Here is an 18,593-nt window from a genome sequence, read left to right on the forward strand (position 1 = left end):
GACTTTTGTCCCTGAATTCTATCTTCAGAAATTATTTTTTCAAATGCTTCAGTAACAGATTCTCCAGTTTTATTCTTTAATGGAATAACCCAAGCATATTACTAAATATATCAATAACGGTTAACAAGTACTTTACTCCTTTATTATATTTTGAAAAAGCTTGCATGTCAACTAAATCAGCTGACCAAGTATCATCAATATCATTAACTATCACTCTTCGTTTCCTAAATTTTTCTTTTAATTGGGTTTGTGTAATTCTTCTGCTAATTCATCGCTCCAATTTATTTCGGGGTATACTCTACCCCCTTTTCCCGTTTTTTGACTTTGTGTTTTGTCCCAACCCAAGTGTGTAATTTCGTTTTAATTATAGGTTCACAACTAAATGTTTTGCAATCTTTTCTCCAAATGTTTTTTGTATTTAGTTTTATTAAATTGGAAAGCATTTTGCTATCACATGTACCCTTTTTACATCGCTGTCATAGCAAAAATCATGGTCCATACATACTGCATCCAGTTCATTGACAGGGGGTCCATTATCTAGGGGATTTCCTGGCCCACAATAATTATATCCTGGAAGTGTTAAACCTTTCTTAGGTAATAAAGGTAACATTGCTTTGTGAATATCTAAATTACCTCCTGTACTTTTAACAAACTTTGATTTCATCTTTCCACAAGATGAACAGGTAGCTTTTATCATTTTTCTCCCGTTTTTTGTTGTAACATAATGGGGGTTTATATTATCTGTAAATTTTCTTTCTTTCAAACAATATATTTTATTTTGTAAACTCATCTATATCATATGTATTTAAAACTTTTAACTGGGTTTAAAACCTGTGGATTTTAAATTGTCCGGCATTGGTCAGTTCGGACCGAGGGTCAAAAGGTCAAATGAGGTTAAAAACGCCAAAAACATCCTTTCTTATACTACTCTTATTCATTATAACTAAGTCCCCCCTCTTTGTCTGCACGTTTGTCAATGTTGTCATCATTTTGTAAGTACATGATTTCTTTCCTTTACTCCAATGTTATTATTACGACCTTTCAGTAGTGCAAGATTGTATATATATATATATATATATATATATATATATATATATATATATATATATATATATATATATATATATATATATATATATCACATCATGACTTGAAAACTATCATCCTTGATTTACAGTTGTGGAGAGATGATGTTTAAAGTCCAATGATTACCATAGTTCTGCTATTTAGCCAAGATAACAACGGCTATAAAATGTAAAATGAACTGTATTTTGACAATCACAAAACAGAGAAACTCATATATACAGGTTATGAACAAGCTTTGAAAAAAAATTATGTTCCATCCTTTTCAATGGTTATGTGTGTCTTTTTCGGGTGCAGGAGGTCTGAATTTGACCAGTGGCTTCGTCATATAAAAGATGTTTAAAAAGCGCTGATAATTCCATTACACTTACGAGTTGTAAATGAAAATTTGACAGGGATTATAAGTTCTTGTGAGAAACTTTGTCTACGTGTTGTACTACTTTACAACGTAAATATCTATCACGTGGCTAACTAAGGTCAAGACCACATGTTTCCGGTTCAGCGCTACCATTTTCCGTACATGCACCGTAAATGTAGTTCAATACTTACAAAGAATTGAACAATATAAGAGAAACCAGATCGATACAATTTATAACGGATATGCAATAACATTTAATGTGAACACTAATATCTTTTTTAATAAAAAAGAATACTGTTAAGTGAATCAGTTCGATTTCTTGACATATAGAAAATATTTGGCCTTTAACATACCACAATTTCAATCTCACTTTGTTTCTTTGTGGTAATATTTAAAAAAAATGTTACACAGATTTATAAGATTTTAAAGATTTGTCACACTTCACATTTTCTTTGTTTGTTCTCTTGTTTTTATGCATTGTTATCTCACTTTGGAAGATCCTGCCATAATTGTCTATCAAACCTGCTTTCGAATGTTTTAGAACCTTGCCAAAGTCATAAACAATCCCTATCGATTTTGGTGTTGAGGTCAAAAAGCGACCTTTAAAGCCTTAGTCTGCTTTTACTGATGATCAGACTTCATACATTCAGACATTGGTTCCCTATTAAATCTAGAGTCAAGTCGAAGATTATGATTTGAGTAACCTTTACTGACTTTGGTCTAGATCTGGGTTACTTTTTGGATTCAATGAATTGAAAAACTGGAAGCATTTAGTGAAATATTGCCAAATGTTGAAATTTGTTCCATTAAAATGCATCCCGGTTCAGCTACGCTTCCCTACAGTCCTCTTAGGACTTTGATTCTTAAATGTGCTATCCGTTTTAGTGTTTTTTAATTTGTGTCTCAAAAAGTTTCTATTAAACTATCTTAGTAACGTAAATTTTAAATTGCTTTCTCACCATGACTTAATGCACGGATTCAACAGGACTCTTGTAGTACAATTTACCATAAAATCATAAATTAGAACATTATTTCATCTGATATATATACAGCACAGAAAGTTTCATTTATATGCAAACTATTAAGTTCATATCAAAGCCGACAGATGCAGTACAAAAAACAAAACGCTATGAAAGTAGCACATCTGGTCCTATATGTAATCATCAACAGTAAAAAGTAAATATTCTGTCAATCATGTTTATTTTGCATCGAAGATTTATCTGTTTTATCCCAAGTTTCATGTAACTGATCTGATCGTTCAAAGCTACACTGGACGCGGTGTTTTAGTCTATAAAGATGTGTAATTTCAACGCCGTTTTTTAACTTATTAATGACGGAAACGATAAATGATATGTTTGATTAAGCCTAAAATCGTATTGTTAAAATGTACACAAGTAAATTTTAAATAAAAGATTTTGTCATCAAATACATCAAACAAACGTCACATTCCCGACACATCGTATCTCTAAATGAACAAGGTGTTACAACTCTACCAGACAATACTCATGTGTGCCTTTAAGGTTGTTTTACATTCCATCTCTTATTATACTGCATTCTACAAACCCCTCTTCATACTTCACAGACTTTAGTAATGTTAGACAATTTCTTAATCAGAATTTAAATGTTAACTGAAGATATGTACACTGTCTTATATAATAAAACAATGTTGGGATATTTTTGTATATATTGAGATACTAGACAGGTAAAGTTATATAAAGATAGTGTAATATATCAGAAAACGGACTGTTCTACTCGAGCACATAAATCCTTCATAGTAAATTGATAAATATAGGGATAATGCACGATAATACACAAACATAAACAGGACATGATGATAAAATGTATCGTATTCATACTGATGGCCTTGCATTTCTTGTAAGTTATAATTATCATTCTGCTGTAATCATGATTTAAATTTCCATAAGCGGGACACACGACAGAAAAACGCTACCAAAAGCAAAGCGTGCATTTAACATGTATTCAAGTGTTTTTAACTAATTTCTATTTCTTGTAATTAAAAACAAGGCATTAAGAATATGTGACATACCACTTTAACATCAATAAACAGAGACACAATTTCAAAATGATCATTTTATATTCGCATTACAGTTATTATCAGTACGAAAGTGCTAACCAGCTTCCGAGATAGAAATAAATTATGTTCTTTCTGTGAGATATTAAATAAAAGCGGACTGACTGTACCTTCTGAACTTCTGAACACATTGAATATTTCCTTTATTTACAAAAAATAATCGCACAAGCTACATGATATTCAATATAATAAAGGTTAGAAGTCCTTATTCCTAACGAACATTTTGAACCATGAGCTTCTGCGTTCGGCCCTGACAAATCATTTCTAAAATAACCAGGGATCGGTTTAATCGAATGGTGTTCGCTGATGCAAGTGCTTGTCGCAATATGGGGAAAAAGTATTAGAAACCAAAAACAAACCTCTTTCATTTTGTGAAGTTTCAATGTAATGCTATAAATACATTTAAATAATGCTCCGAATAAACCTTATTTTGTATAATTAAGGGAGATAATTAATAAACTGGGTAAGGTAGATTATCGTTCTTTGGCACTGCACTTTCTGTCAATGGCCTCTATCATTTTGTGAAATTTTAATAAAATACCATTTACACTTTTCAAGTAATACTCCGGACTAGCCTTATTTTGTATACTGTAATAAAGGGAGATAATTACAAAAATAGATAAGGAAGAGTTATGATTCCTTGACACCGCATTTTGTCTCAATGACCTCTATGATTGTGTGAAAAAAAAAAACAAGGAAGAATATCTAACAGGGAAAGCCACGTTCCAAAATCGCAGCCTCCGCAAAGGCACACGCGAACAACACTTGCACACTATACATACACAAAATAAATATGCAAGGACAAAACAAACAAAAATAGGAACACAGTGGGGTACCGCCTTGGAACGATCAGTGGCAAAACCACCACTGCGGGGTTTAAAGTGGCACCTACATGCTTGCCGCGCGGGGAGCATAAAATTAAGTATTAAAGGCACATGAATTGTCTTGTATATACACGATTTTTATCCCGTTAATACACTTCCAGATCCAGTAAAAAAGTAGTTTTATGCAAGAATATCAAAATAACATTATAACTCGATAAAACAAAGATTGATATCACCCTGAAGTTACAATGAGGCAACAAATAACTATGTCTTAATACGTTGTTCGATTCATGTTCGAGTGTATAAACGAAAACCATTCAAACTCCACTGTTTGCAAAGTTTTCATAATTGCTTTTTTCTGCTATTCTCTCTGAAAAGAAAAAGTACACTACAGTTTGTCAGCTTCAAAATTTCTCTCTGAGAATTTCTGTCTTTATTCTATGTGTGAGGCAAAGATTTCTCGTAAGCACAGGGCACTACAAACACAGCCTCAAAGCCTGGCATTTGCAAAGTAGGCCGAAAACAAAAAGAATCTGTACCGGAAAAAAGTATAGACGGGTTGCTTCAAAACTCCAACAAGTACATCTTACTTTTATGCAAAATATAGGAAAAGGGCGAGAAAGGGTTAAAGGTAAGTGGAACAAGAATGAACATCTGCTTACCATTTAGTAGTTTAAAATTAAATACAGTTAAGTTTTGAACAGAATGGTCGCAAATAATTATAAAAAAAAAATCTCAAATATGACGGTATTCCTTCCGTATTGAAGATAACCACAATTCCAGCCAGGCAAAAATAAAATAATTTTATAGCACAGGCAATATATAACTACAATAAACAATAGTATCACACTTTTTATGGTATCATACGATCCGTAAGCTACTAAACAAAAAACCCATTTTGAAATCGCGTGATGACACATAATATTCATATGTCTACGTTTATTGATGAGGCATATGTTACGTTATAAATGCGTACTTCTAGACGTTAACAGTCAAACATGAACTTTACCTTCTTCAGGCTTTAACACGTCATAGTTTGCCGCCTCATTTTTATTCCCTTGTTCGAGCTGTAAGGCCATATATTCCTGCTCGTCACTGTTATTAACATATAAGACGCTTTAAAGCAACTGACATTTTAAGGTAACAGGATATCAATTTTATTTCATATGAAACATTTAACACTACTTATTTCTGACACACTACGCATAATGTAAGAGAATTAGTTGTATTACTAATTTTACAATCAAAATTGAAAAACGGACTGCTAGTCTTTGTCAGCATTTTTGTCTTCTGATGTATTGTTTGAGATGACCATAAAACATAAAGTTACTTCTTTTTTGAAAACATGTTAATTTAATTTTCTTTCAGGAATATAAAATAATTCTATCACAATGTTCTTTTTATGTTTTAAATAATCATTTAGTGACTAAGCAGTACTAGTGTCTTTTAATGCTTAGAGGTACCCATTCTGACTTACGTTAAATGCACTGTCCTCAGATTTTGGCTAAAAAGATCTTTATTAAAATTAAAGAATGGTCATATTATGAACAGAAGAATAAGAGATTTTGTCTCTAAACTATCTCTGAAAATGCCATATCAAAAAAAAGATGCACGAGTCGGGAATCGAACCCGGTCCGCCACGGCAGTAACCACGAAGGAATCGTTAGATATAAATTGTACATAATGTAGTAAGTTTCTGATAACAAAGAACGAGCGTTACATTCAAGATAAGAATAAACGATCACGATATTCATATGCAGTTCTCTATATTTTACTCGAATTTGTAATTTTGCATATCTACAAGTATAATTTGCCATGTCAAAAAAGTTACCTTATTGGCGGTTGTTCTTCTTCCTTCACTGTGTCTTTGTGTATAATACTCGTGGCTTTGTTACCTTAAAACATTGTAAGTTAAATATATTTTAATTAAACGACGTGTTAAATGCATTACACACTTCTTTGTCTTGACCAAAATTAGGAAAGGTAATAAATACAAAAGCGCTTGAAAAGGAAATGAAAGCTAACTATTCTATTGCTGTATGCGACATTATCTGCCCTTAAAGTTATAAAATATGTACAAACATCCTTTGGAAGCAAAGAAAGCAACCAAGAAGAGTAATAGCAGACTGTATTTGAAAACATTATTTACGTAGAACTCACTTGACTATATGATGTAGCAAAACGTAATTAATTTTACCTTCACAGATAAACAGAATATACAGAACACCTAGAATACCCCTAGCTCTGATATATCCTGGTAACACACTCTCACACATACTATAACTATTACGTATCTTAAATCTTATGATGTTTTAACGGGTATGTAAGGTATTCGTAGTGGATATTTCGTCTAAAAGTATCTCGAAAGCTTCGTTATTTACGACACTTCGTAAATGTCTTTGTTAGGGGTAAGACAATCCACCCCTTAGCTTTCTCGTAACGTATAAAAACTTATGTATTTCTACCTATTTGTCTCTTATTGTACTACGCCGGATTGAAGTTGTCATTCCGTTCGCACGTGTCAATGAACATGAATATTTCATATGGATAGATTAACTTGATGATTTTAGCTTGTTTTTATAGATAAAAATTCGCAATTTTGTTTTACAGCGAAGGAAAATGCTCTTTAAAATACATCTACACCTGTCCGTTTGTTCATCCGGGCTATCGTTTTAACGGTTTGCCAGATTTGCATGTTTAGATTTTTGAACTGTTAGGAATATGTTTTTGCTCAAACGGCGCTGTCGCAATCAACCTATAATTATTGTTTACTGGCACCGACGGTATCAAAGTTTAATATAAGAACTCAAAAATTCCAACTAAATGTTGGATTTTACCACAATTACTGCTGTATATAATTACCGGTGGATGCTATTCATCAAATGGTGTTGGAAAAAGTGCAAACGTTACAGTCACTTCTCTAAAATCGCATTGAAAGCTTTAGCGAATTACGATACACATTGCCTTTATAGAAATACATGTTTATATCCTTTGAGGTACGTATATCACAAACATGGTTAAAATTTCTTGTCACAGAATTACTCGAACAGGTGAAACTGAATTATGTTTCGGTTACTATTGCCTGAACTGACGTACAGTAGAATTCCTATCGACGAAGGGAAATGCATTGTACAAGACTGTATACTTATAGTCATAATAAGTGTCGCTTATGATGATTAGCTCAAAACAATTTTTCCTCCTCTGACTTACGTGGGGAGTTATTAGTCACTTATGGATAACAGCTTAAGACTAGTTAGAAACCTTGAAATACTAATGCAGTAAACTGACTTATTTTATCTCGCAAAAAGGCGTAAAACACAACCCATCACTTTAGATTGGAACCAATTTATCATATGAATATACAAACCCATGTATAGACAAAGTGAGATAATTGAATTCATTACAGGTAGCTTTTCCAGACGTTGTATCAGCCGTGATGATATAGTTTCGTTATTTAATTATTACAGATTATCATAATAAATAATCATTTTCCTACCTTCTTTGCAATAGTACACAGCTTTAGTTTCATTCACATTTTCACAAAATGCTCCTCCACGTCCAGATATGCATCCATCTGTACAATGACCGCTTACCATATCACACTTCCAATTCAAACATTTGCCACTGCAAACTAAATCACATTGTTCTCCGTAACTGCCTATCACAGTGGTTGTCGCAATAGCCATTGTCCCGCTTGCAAGTACCATTTATACAGTTTATATTACATGTCTTATCACAGCGCTCCCCATAGCTTCCTGCAGCACAACCAAAGTTGCAATAACCATCAGATCTTTCACAAGTATTTTCGAGACAGTTTTCATTGCATTGTTTATCACAAAATAAACCATATACAATTTTACTATTTCATCCTTCTGTGCAATATCCGGATTCCTGTTGACATTTTCTATGTAAACAACCGTCTGAGCAGGATGTATCGCAATGATTATCCCAGAACTTATTTTCGTTAATACCCGAAAGACAAGTCCCATTACTGCTGTCGCATGTGGCAATGCTGTCGTCTATAGGCTTATTGCAGCTTGCACTGCAGGGCGTCTTGCATTTTTCTCCCCAGTAGTTAGAATTACATCCTTTTACACAGTCACAAGACTGGTTGCAATGTTGGGATACACAACCATCTTGACATGAGAGTTCACAGTGTGGTCCACAGTAACTAGGATAGTTACATTCTCCCAAACTCGTTCCTTGAACAGATACATGAGAACATATTTATAGTAATCCCATAAGTGAGTATCAATGTTGAAAACAATTATTCATACAAGTTTTACCTTTAGTTTGTGCGACAAGTCGTAGATAAAATGAGGTTATTATTTTGCAACAAAATAGATGATCTAAAAGTCTCTATATACCTTTATATAAAACTTGTATCTTTTGCTATCGAAGTTTTGTAACTTTTCCAAGAAAGGCCTTCTTGTAAGAAAGTCACTCATCGTCTTCATTTAGATGAAGGGTTGCTGAGCCAACATCACTACTTATTAGTATGCTCGGCGGTGTCTCGGAGCGAAAATCCGAAATAGCAGAAATCAGTCATCATAATAAAATGAGGTTATAATAAAACAGAATGAGCAACGATGTTTTGTAACTTGAGGAAGTATAAATGTTGTATCATTTAGCTTTAAAGTGATGATTATATTTTTAAGGAGCCTAGATTCTGTGTCTTTCAGCGTCAACGATATAATTTTGCAAAGTTGTTTCAATTAGCGTTCCCTCACCCTTTATATAGCATGTATAATCCATGCATACCTCTGTTCACTGCGATGCTTAGCGTCATGGTGACTGTGAATTCACTGTCAGTCGCTTCTATCACCAGACTGTATGTCAGGGTAACGTCAGGATCCAGTGCCTTATCAAGAGTCAAATCGCCAGCTGTGGTGTTGATTTTAAAAGAAGTATTCGTATTTCCGCCTAGATAGTGAGTAAGTGTAGACATTAAGTAAAAAAGTCGCCTGTATCGTATCATTGATTGTTTTCGTAAAATCTGTATTTGCACATTTTCTTGAAAGTAAAGAATCATAAAAAAAGTGAATTGGAGTTAAGACAAGTAAATGTTAAAGATGATGCTCCAGTAATTCCATTTGTATCAACACACAACCCGAGATAAACACAGCTTCTGTCATAAATATAAATAATCTACACATTTTAAAAACCGATAAAAAATGAAATATATTATAGACAAACGAAAATAAATACAGTGTAAAGGACAACCAGATGGCCTGAAGAAATTATAAACATGCGCGATATTTGTCTTAAATTCGAATTAAGAAATGTTGAAGAGGGAATTGTGGATTATGCCGTCATCTTCTAAATTGGAACACATATGCATTTAAAAGCTGCAAATATTTTGAAATAAAATGTTCAGGACTTTGCGAAATACAGTCTAAGGTATATGGGATGCGTTGCTCTAATTGCAAAGGAAACCGTCTATCCGAGAAACATGGTGGCATTTCATAATCAACATATAACACACGCTGACACAGCGATACTTCCAGTGAGCAGATATATAGCAAAATGTGTAAAACACGTACACCGAATTTTCACATGTTTTCCATTTTATAAGCTGAAAGAAAGTATTTTATCCTTCGGAAGATGAAAAAAAAACATATTTCATGAAACCAAACCATCGCTGGATACTTAGGATATTTACAATAATTATTTGGAAAATAAAGTTATGAAACAATTTCATATATTGATACCTACCTACTAACCCACCCATCTCTCTCTCTCTCTCTCTCTCTCTCTCTCTCTCTCTCTCCAAGTGTTACATACGATACGCGTTCTACGATTAGCGAAAACAATATTACAGGGTTACAATACACAAAGTAGCTGTCTTTTTTATTCTTTATATAACTGCGAATTTCAAATGACTGTGCAGCTTACATCGGGACCCATTATAAATGCCTGTAGCTTACATTTTCTTGAAGGATATTTTCGATCAGACACACAAATTGCAAAATCAGCTAAATACAAAATACAACCCCAAATCGTAGTGGTGGTGCATGATATAAGTATCCATGACAAATTCTGCCATATTATCTCATATTACTTCTTACAAAATTTGAATCCGCCATTATTTTTCTTCGCGCTATTTACCGTTTTCAGCATCGGTATGCCTAAAACACTACTATAAAAGATTGTGTACAAGTAAAGTGAAAGTAGATAACCTGTTAAGTGTTAGAAATAGGATAAAGAAAATATGCTAACTAGAATGTGTCTGTAGGACACAGGGTGTGCCCCCCAGTGGTACATTTGTCACAAATAAGGGGCAATAATTCAAATGTTTGCAGTGTTAATGGGGTTTAGCCTAAACAAACATTTTATGAAAAGGATTCATTATTCTAGGCCATATTTGTTTTAGCTATGAGCATTACAAACAAAAAATCCCCTATTTTGGCTATTTCAAGGGCCATAACTCTGTAATAAGCGCACAGATTCTCAAGAAGAATGCCAAGTGTATAAGGTAACATCATGATAAAGACTCAAGCAAGGTTTTATGAATTTACATTAAATACTTTTTGAGCTAGGCACATAATTAGGTGAAAATGTGCATTTTCCTACTAATCAAGGGGCCATAACTTTAAAATAGCGGACGGAGTCCGCCAAAAAATAAAAGGTGTGCAAGTTTATATCATGATAAAGACTTATGCAAGTTTTCAACCATTTATATTAAATACTTTTTGAGCTAGGTGCGTCAAAAGGTGAAAATGTGCATTTTTGACTACTTTTAACTCTGAAAATAGGGGGCGGAGCCAGACAAAAAATAGGAGGTGGACAGGTTCATATCATGACAAAGACTCACACAAGGTTTAATTAATTTATATGAAATACTTTTTAAGCTAGGCGCGTCACAAGGTGAAAATGGGCATTTTTGCAAATTTCAGGGGCCATAACTCTAAAAATAGGGGCAGACCAAAATGAAAAGTAGGAGGTGCACAAGTTCATATCATGATTAAGACTCATGCATGGTTTCATGAATCTATATCAAATACTTTTTGAGCTAGGCGTGTCACAAGGTGAAAATGTGCATTTTTGACTATTTTAGGGGCCATAACTCTAAAATAGGGAGAGAAGCCAGACGAAAAATAGGAGATGCACAAGTTCATATCATGATAAAGACTCATGCAAGGTTTCATCAATTTATATCAAATACTTTTCGAGCTGCGCGCGTCAGGAACTTCGGACGGACGGACAAACAAACAAGACCAAATCTATATGCCCCCACCACTCATGGGGGGCACAAAAATATCATGCTGATGTAATAGTTTAATTTTTAGATAGCTGCTTGCAAGAGAACAAGCTAGACATGACCAAATGTGATGAGGCAGAACATTCCATAGTGTTGTGGCATTTAGAAAAAAAATATGTGCCAACATGAACCTAGCGGACATAATAAAAGTGCTTAAGGTAAGTAAGATGGTTGGAGATAAGAGTGAAGCTTTACATCGACCGCTATATTAAAAAGTTTATAAAACATTATAACCCTTGCATCATTTCTACGATGTTCAATGGCCTTCAACACAAACCTATATGCATTTGTGGAACACTGAATTAGGTGGAGTAGACATTTTTATCCATCGTATTGCACGGCACTGCACAATCTCCAGAAAATTTACTTCTTTTTAATGCAAGGTGACCAGACGGTTGATTTGCACTCAAGTTGGGGACGAAGAAGGGTTTTGTAAGTATCGAATCGGACATGTTCATTTCAATTAAGTAACAATGTTTCTGTGGATGTACCCAAGTGTTTAAAGACAGTTATGTTTTGTACCAATTAAATCTGTCTGTGTTTTATTTTCTTCCTAGTGTCATCCTGGATAGGCAAATGTCATAGTTTCAGATTTTTAGAAATTTTATTTGTGTAATGTGCTGAATACTATTTAACTCTTAACACTAATATCCACATAATTGCAGTTTTATACTATTGTTTTATTATATACTATATGTTATTCTGTAGCCGGTTCAAAAGCTCACATGAGCTTATGTTGTACTTGTTTGATATCTGGCCGACTTTAAATAAATCTTATCCTATCTTATCTAATATTATCTTATCTTAAACGGTATCCAAAGTTGAGGCCCATGTAACGTTGACATTTGATGGGATGTCCCCATAAATCAATACGGATCATCAATTCTGCATGCAAAATTACCCTATGGTGTTTGAACGTTCTAGATAAAATGGTTCTCCAGTTATTGAACGGACACGGTTTCCCATGATAAGACCCCTGTGGCATTGACCTTTAAAGGAGGGACGGCAAGACAAAAGGGGTCATCTACTCTGCATGTCCAATTATTCTATAAAGTTTCAACATTCTTGGTCAAATGGTTCTCAAGTTATTGGTTGGAGACGGTTTTTCATGTTCAGACCCTAGTGACCATGACCTTTTATGGAATGACCCCAAAAAGCAAAAGGGGTCATGTTACATAAGCCATGAAGTTTGAATGTTTTAAGTCAAATAGTTCGTTCTCCATTATTTACTCAGAAATTAAGTTTGACGGATTCTGGCCTCATGTGACCTTGCCCTTTGGTGGAGAAATCTCAAAATCGATAGGGATAATTTATTTTGTATGTTGATTCTCAAGTTATTGATCGGAAATAGGTTTCCATGTAAGCTGGATTTTTGATAAAAGCCCAATCACCCTATTTAGTTTGAAGGTTCTAGGACAAATGGTTCTCCACTTATTGATCGGAAATGAAATGTGATGGACGGACGGAAAGGGCAAAAACAATTCGTCACCCCAACCAGGTTGATATAATAAAGCGGGAGCATTTGAGACACACATGTCAAAATGTTCTAGCTAAAATATTAGACAGGGAATTCCTATAGTTTTTTATGCGCATCTTTCTGCGCAGCCGACACTTTCTATGGAAAACTGAAGTGAAGTCAACATTTGTTGAAACATGTGACAAACAATCTTAAATATGAGGAATCTTGAATGAAATAACATTTTTGTTAAGTTTTTTCAGTAATCAAATGTTGATACTGGTTTATGTTGTATTGACAAGTACCATGCCTGACAGGTATCTTGCCATTTTTGTGGTTGTGTTTTCACGTCGCATTTTAGTACAAAGACAGTGTTGTTCATATAATGTAAGACAATTGACTTAGTACTGATAAGACAATGTAACCTTTCAGATTATTTTGTATTCAAATATAGAAAGAATTAAGAACTTTTTAAAACTTTTTTTAACTTCTAGCAGATATACATGTAATCAGTTTGGTCAGGTGTGCGCCATTTTTCGTCCGAACAGGTGTTTATTCAAGCGGTCTTAAAATAAAATCTAGCCTGATGACCCATACATTTTTAGCCATTTTTATGCTCACAATACAATTATTTATACACAAGAAAAACAGAAAAAAAATTCTATGAAATGTTTTTTTCCAGATTTAAAAAAAATATTCTCCACTATGGGTATCTTTCATCGAAAAAAGTCCACAAAAGTGAATATGAAACAAGACTTTTTTTTATTTGTACCAATTATTGTAAGGATATAGTATTACAAATACGACTATGATATCAAATAAGTATATAATAAAATCTGTAAAAAGAATAAACCTTATTGTGCTGTCTTGATGTATATTTTGGTTGGTATTTATAAAAAAGCAGAAAATTATGAAAATGTTGAAAAATCGTTGGCAGTTACAACAACCGTGGGTGTGTTCAAAACAATTTTTCTCAAAACAAACCTGGTGACCCATTGTTTTACTTGTTCATTGTTTTCAGCACAAATTTTCCTATCATATATGTGAATTTGAAAAAAAAAACTATAAAAGGAAAAACACTGGTGAACGTATTCATGTTCATGAATACATCTTAATTTTTCAACCCACTGAGAAAAATATGAAAAACCCTTACTTCAATACATGCATATTTTATTGATTTATTCCGAAATTGCTTGAGTATATCTTCTACGCATGGAAAGCACACGTATTCAGTATTTAAGCAATACATAACAATGGAGCTTTATATGTGATAATGACATTCAAATTTCAAATGCATGATTGACACCGTAAATATATACATAACATTTGTAACAAGATCCTTTGGAAGCACAAAATGCAACCAAGCATAATGATAGCAGACTCAGTTTGATTGAGTCTGTTCATGAGGGGTAATAGAAAATGCAACATTCCTCACGCTTATTACAAATGTATTGAATGAACTCCATCACCCCAAAGGACCAGAAAATTTAAATTAAACTGAATCCAGGTACGGGGAGACTTTTACACCCGCCACACGGCACTTAAAGATTGCTGTTGTGATAGTTAATAAAATCTGTATGAAGATCCCCTGAAAGCATAGAACGCAACCAAGCAAAATAATAGCAGACTCGGTTTGATTGAGTCTGTTCATGACAAGTAATGAAAAGTGCAACACCCAACATACCATAGCCCCGGCCTAAGCGGAACTCTATTATAAATGTATTGAATGAATGGTCTTCATACATACATTGATCTGAACAACTCATATAAAATTAAGTGACGACTGTAAAGGAAGAAGTTCTTTTCATCAATAGAAAAGCGAAACATGTATTACCTGTTATGGAGTAGCTGACAGTACCAACAGTGTCATCGTCGGTTGCTGAGGCAGTGTAAATTGTGTTTCCTATGAATAAATATAATAAAAATTATTTTGCATAAAAATAATACCGTTTTTTTTTTTTTTGAGAAATATACCGAGATATGCGGTCAAGCGGCCAGCTTATTCAGGCACGGCTTGCCGCAAAATAAGATTTCTTTCCCGGTTTACAATGCTACTTTATACAAACATGAATAGGAACCAGACAGGCAATTCAGTAAATCTGATTCACGTACAACCTTTTCAGTTAGAAAACTACATTCGACAAGTATACTAGCTTCTAGCAGTTACACGTCTACAATTATTTTTGTTAATTGCAACGTTAATAAATTATGCCACGTGGTGTAAGAGGCAGACTTCGCCGTCGTATCCCAAACAGACAGGTAATAGCTCAACCACAAACGCCTGCTAACAATAGAGGAAACAGAGCTCGCTCACCGAACAGGGCGCCGGTTCAGGCCCCGGCACGTGCCGACGACAGACAGGGACCAGACAGAGTTTTGAGAGGCAACAGGGCATGCCTTCACGTTCCGCCACCGGTACAACCACAAGCGAATATTGCTCAAGGATTCGACCCGGAAGATTCGCGAGCACCCCGCCTGCTGCGAACGCCGAAAAACTAAGACATGGTCGGAAACGAGGGCGAGATGCGCTGGAGCTGGATGACGTCACGGCTCATCCAATGCTGCAGAACGATGCGGGTAGGTATCAATTTATTGATTTTGAACAGTTAATGCAGGAGTTATAGATAGGCCTACAGTTGGGGCTACCAGTAGTAATAGTAACGTTACAGGCAATACTAACCCTCATTATGACATTATGCACGGGGAAAATGCAAATATTGTATACCTTCCGGCGGGTTCTACCAATAAGACCGGTATAAATACAAATTTCCCGTCTGTCCGTCTCGCAGACGATTATATTGCAGCGCACGTGCCAGCATCATTGAAGCAAAAAAAATGTAAAGGGGAATATGTAAATCTATCTTTATTATTAAAGGGTACAGTTTAACTCACAGAGTACTGTAACAGCACTATATTCAAAATGAACGCGGACGGATGCATAGAAACGTCACAGAGTGAATGTAAAGAAAAGATCTGCTAAACGGTTTTACAAATGGCTTCCCCTATATTCAGTATACAGACCCAAGGTTACCAAGAAACGCAAAATGTTTATGCTCAACTGCACTCAACCCAGAATTGATAAAATCTAAAATAAAGAAAGAAATTGAAGCAGGAAGAATAGGTGGCCGATTTTCTGATCGGCCATGTCCAAATCTAATAGTTTCTCCCATTTGCCTTGTGCCCAAGAAAAGTCCGGGGAATAGAGGATGATTCACCACCTGTCGTATTCCCAAGGTCAAGCCGTAAATAAATTTAACGACCCGGAAGTCTGTACAGTGCAATATACTAGCTTCGATGAAGCGGTCAAAATGGTCCAAGAACTAGGTCAAAACTGTAAACTGTTTAAAGCGGAGGAAAAGACCGAAGGACCCACAGAGGCACTAGTTTTTCTTGGGTTTTGAGTTGGACTCAATTAATAATCGGGTAAGGATACCATTACCAAAACTTCAAGAGCTTATATAAAACATAAAAGAAATGCTCCCCCACAAAAAGACAACTCTAAAACGGATACAGTCCCACATTGGGTCACTGAACTTTTGCTGAAGCGCAATTCCTATGGCTAGGCCATTCTCACGCCGCTTAATTAATTCTGTATGCGGTTAAAGTAAATCCCATCAACATTTAAGACCCAAAAACGTGATCAAGTTAGATTTGAACATGTGTCTTACATTCTTTAGCGATTTCAATGTGATTTCAGTATTTCATAATAAGTTCTGGGTCTCAAACACTGGTATACAGCTATATTCAGACAGTGCAAGGGTCTCGGATTCGGCATTTACTTTCAGGGTCACTAGTGCCTAGCAAAATGGCCTCTTAACTGGCATAAAACGAGTATTACCGTGGACATTACAATGTTAGAACTTTTCCCAATATTGGCTCGGATTTAAAGAATAAAAAACTGAAATTCAAATGCGATAACATGGCAGTTGTACATATTCTCAATAAATTATCATCGAAATCAGAAAGGGTTATGCGCTTAGTCAGGTTAATTACTCTACAACTCTTGAAAATGAACATTTGGTTAAACGCAGAACATGTTCAAAGTTGTCATAACGACATATGTGACTCCTTGTCCCGTTTAAACTTACAGAGATTCAGAGAGTTGGCGATAGAGGCGGACCTCAAACCTTGTCAGGTACCCGATTTCCTGTGGCACGTCTTCAACACAGAGCTAGACAACTCCTTAATACAGCGATTACATCAAATACTTTAACAACATATCATACGACATTAAACGCGTTCGAAACATTTAGGTCTGATTATAACCAACCTAAATCTTGGCCAATACCGGCTTGATTGTTGTTTTTTTTTAAATGTTTCGAGAAAGTTCTCTCACCAAACTATTTTCATAAATTACAAGGATACTCGGATATTGCTCAAGTATTTAAAAAAAAACTTATTGAAGGTTGCCACAGAAATAGAAAGAAACCCCCGTGACAAGCGCGCTCCGTTAGAAAAGAAAACACGCACTTGAAGCATTATGTAACGCGCTATCTTCCGTTTGTTATGATATCTATGAAACTAAGCTGTTTACATCATTATTCACATTAGCATACTTTGGTCTTTTTAGGGTAAACGAATTATTCGCAAATCGCGCTCATCAGCGGAGTAATGCACTGCTACGGGAGGATGTTTGCCTAACTCAAAAAGATAGCTATATCCTCATCAAACTTAGGCGCTATCAAACAAACCACCGAGGAAACCCCGTTCTATTTAAAATACCAAAGCAAAATGATGCTATACATATATGTCCAGTTCGTAAACTTCTTGAATCTTTACAAGTACGGTCGGAAAGCCAATTCCTGTCACAAGAATGGAGCGACAGCCACGAGATCAAAATTTACGCATGTCTTGACAAAAGCTATATAAATGGCAGGTTATAAACTAAATTTTAATCACGCAGTTTTAGGATTGGCAGAGCGACGGACCTCGCAATCTTAGGTCTCCCGTCCGAGGTTATTATGAAAATGGGCAGTTTGTCATTCGATTGTTACAGCTTATACATACGCAATATTCCTGTTTAGATTTTACTTGGTTCAATTCATTGCCCTTGCTCTCTTTATGTTTAATTAGTCACAATTAGCTATTTGTAATCATATAAAATCACCTCGATTCAAGCTATAAATACATTAAAATCTTACATGTTAGACATATGGGTTTTAGGCGATTCTATTCCCTACTGGGCCGGTGTCCGTGCCAAGATAACCGCAAAACCCAACCTGAGACTTCAGAATATACAGATAGGCTGGTGGGGTGGGCGAGGAGTGGGTTGGCTAGGATTCAGACATCAGGTGAAGCTAAAGTTCTCCTGTGCCTACCACCAAAAATGATAATAGTAAGCCCTGGTGGGAATGATTTAACTAGCATTAAAACCCCCAGAATAAGAGAAATTATTCAAAGGGAAGTTTCCTATCTAAGAGATGCTCTTCCAAATACAGTAATTTTCTGGATGGATATCCTTCAACGGCGTGTATGGAATGGGGCAAGGGAAGGGTATAAAACTTCAGAACAAAAAAGAA

At 35.0% G+C, this 18,593-nt stretch overlaps 1 protein-coding gene and 1 long non-coding RNA gene across 2 annotated transcripts in view; both read right to left on the reverse strand.

Annotated features, from left to right (window-relative positions):
* Positions 1-3,659: 3,659 nt before the first annotated feature.
* On the reverse strand, positions 3,660-5,796 carry LOC128546341 (uncharacterized). The gene is made up of 2 exons (XR_008365959.1): positions 5,367-5,796; positions 3,660-4,727 (listed from the first exon to the last, which is right to left on the reverse strand). It is a non-coding gene; the product is annotated as an uncharacterized LOC128546341 (long non-coding RNA).
* A 309-nt stretch (positions 5,797-6,105) lies between these two features.
* The window catches only part of LOC123560612 (protocadherin Fat 4-like), a 45,133-nt gene continuing 32,645 nt past the window's right edge, over positions 6,106-18,593 (reverse strand). The window contains exons 11-14 of the mRNA XM_053517030.1: positions 14,909-14,977; positions 9,119-9,280; positions 7,854-8,559; positions 6,106-6,252 (exon numbers count right to left, since the gene is read on the reverse strand). Coding sequence (XP_053373005.1) covers positions 8,222-8,559; positions 9,119-9,280; positions 14,909-14,977 — 569 coding nt within the window. The 3' untranslated portion in view covers positions 6,106-6,252; positions 7,854-8,221. The remainder of the gene's footprint in view (positions 6,253-7,853; positions 8,560-9,118; positions 9,281-14,908; positions 14,978-18,593) is intronic.

This window comes from Mercenaria mercenaria, chromosome 10 (genome assembly GCF_021730395.1).
Source record: "Mercenaria mercenaria strain notata chromosome 10, MADL_Memer_1, whole genome shotgun sequence".
Lineage (NCBI taxonomy): Eukaryota > Metazoa > Mollusca > Bivalvia > Venerida > Veneridae > Mercenaria > Mercenaria mercenaria.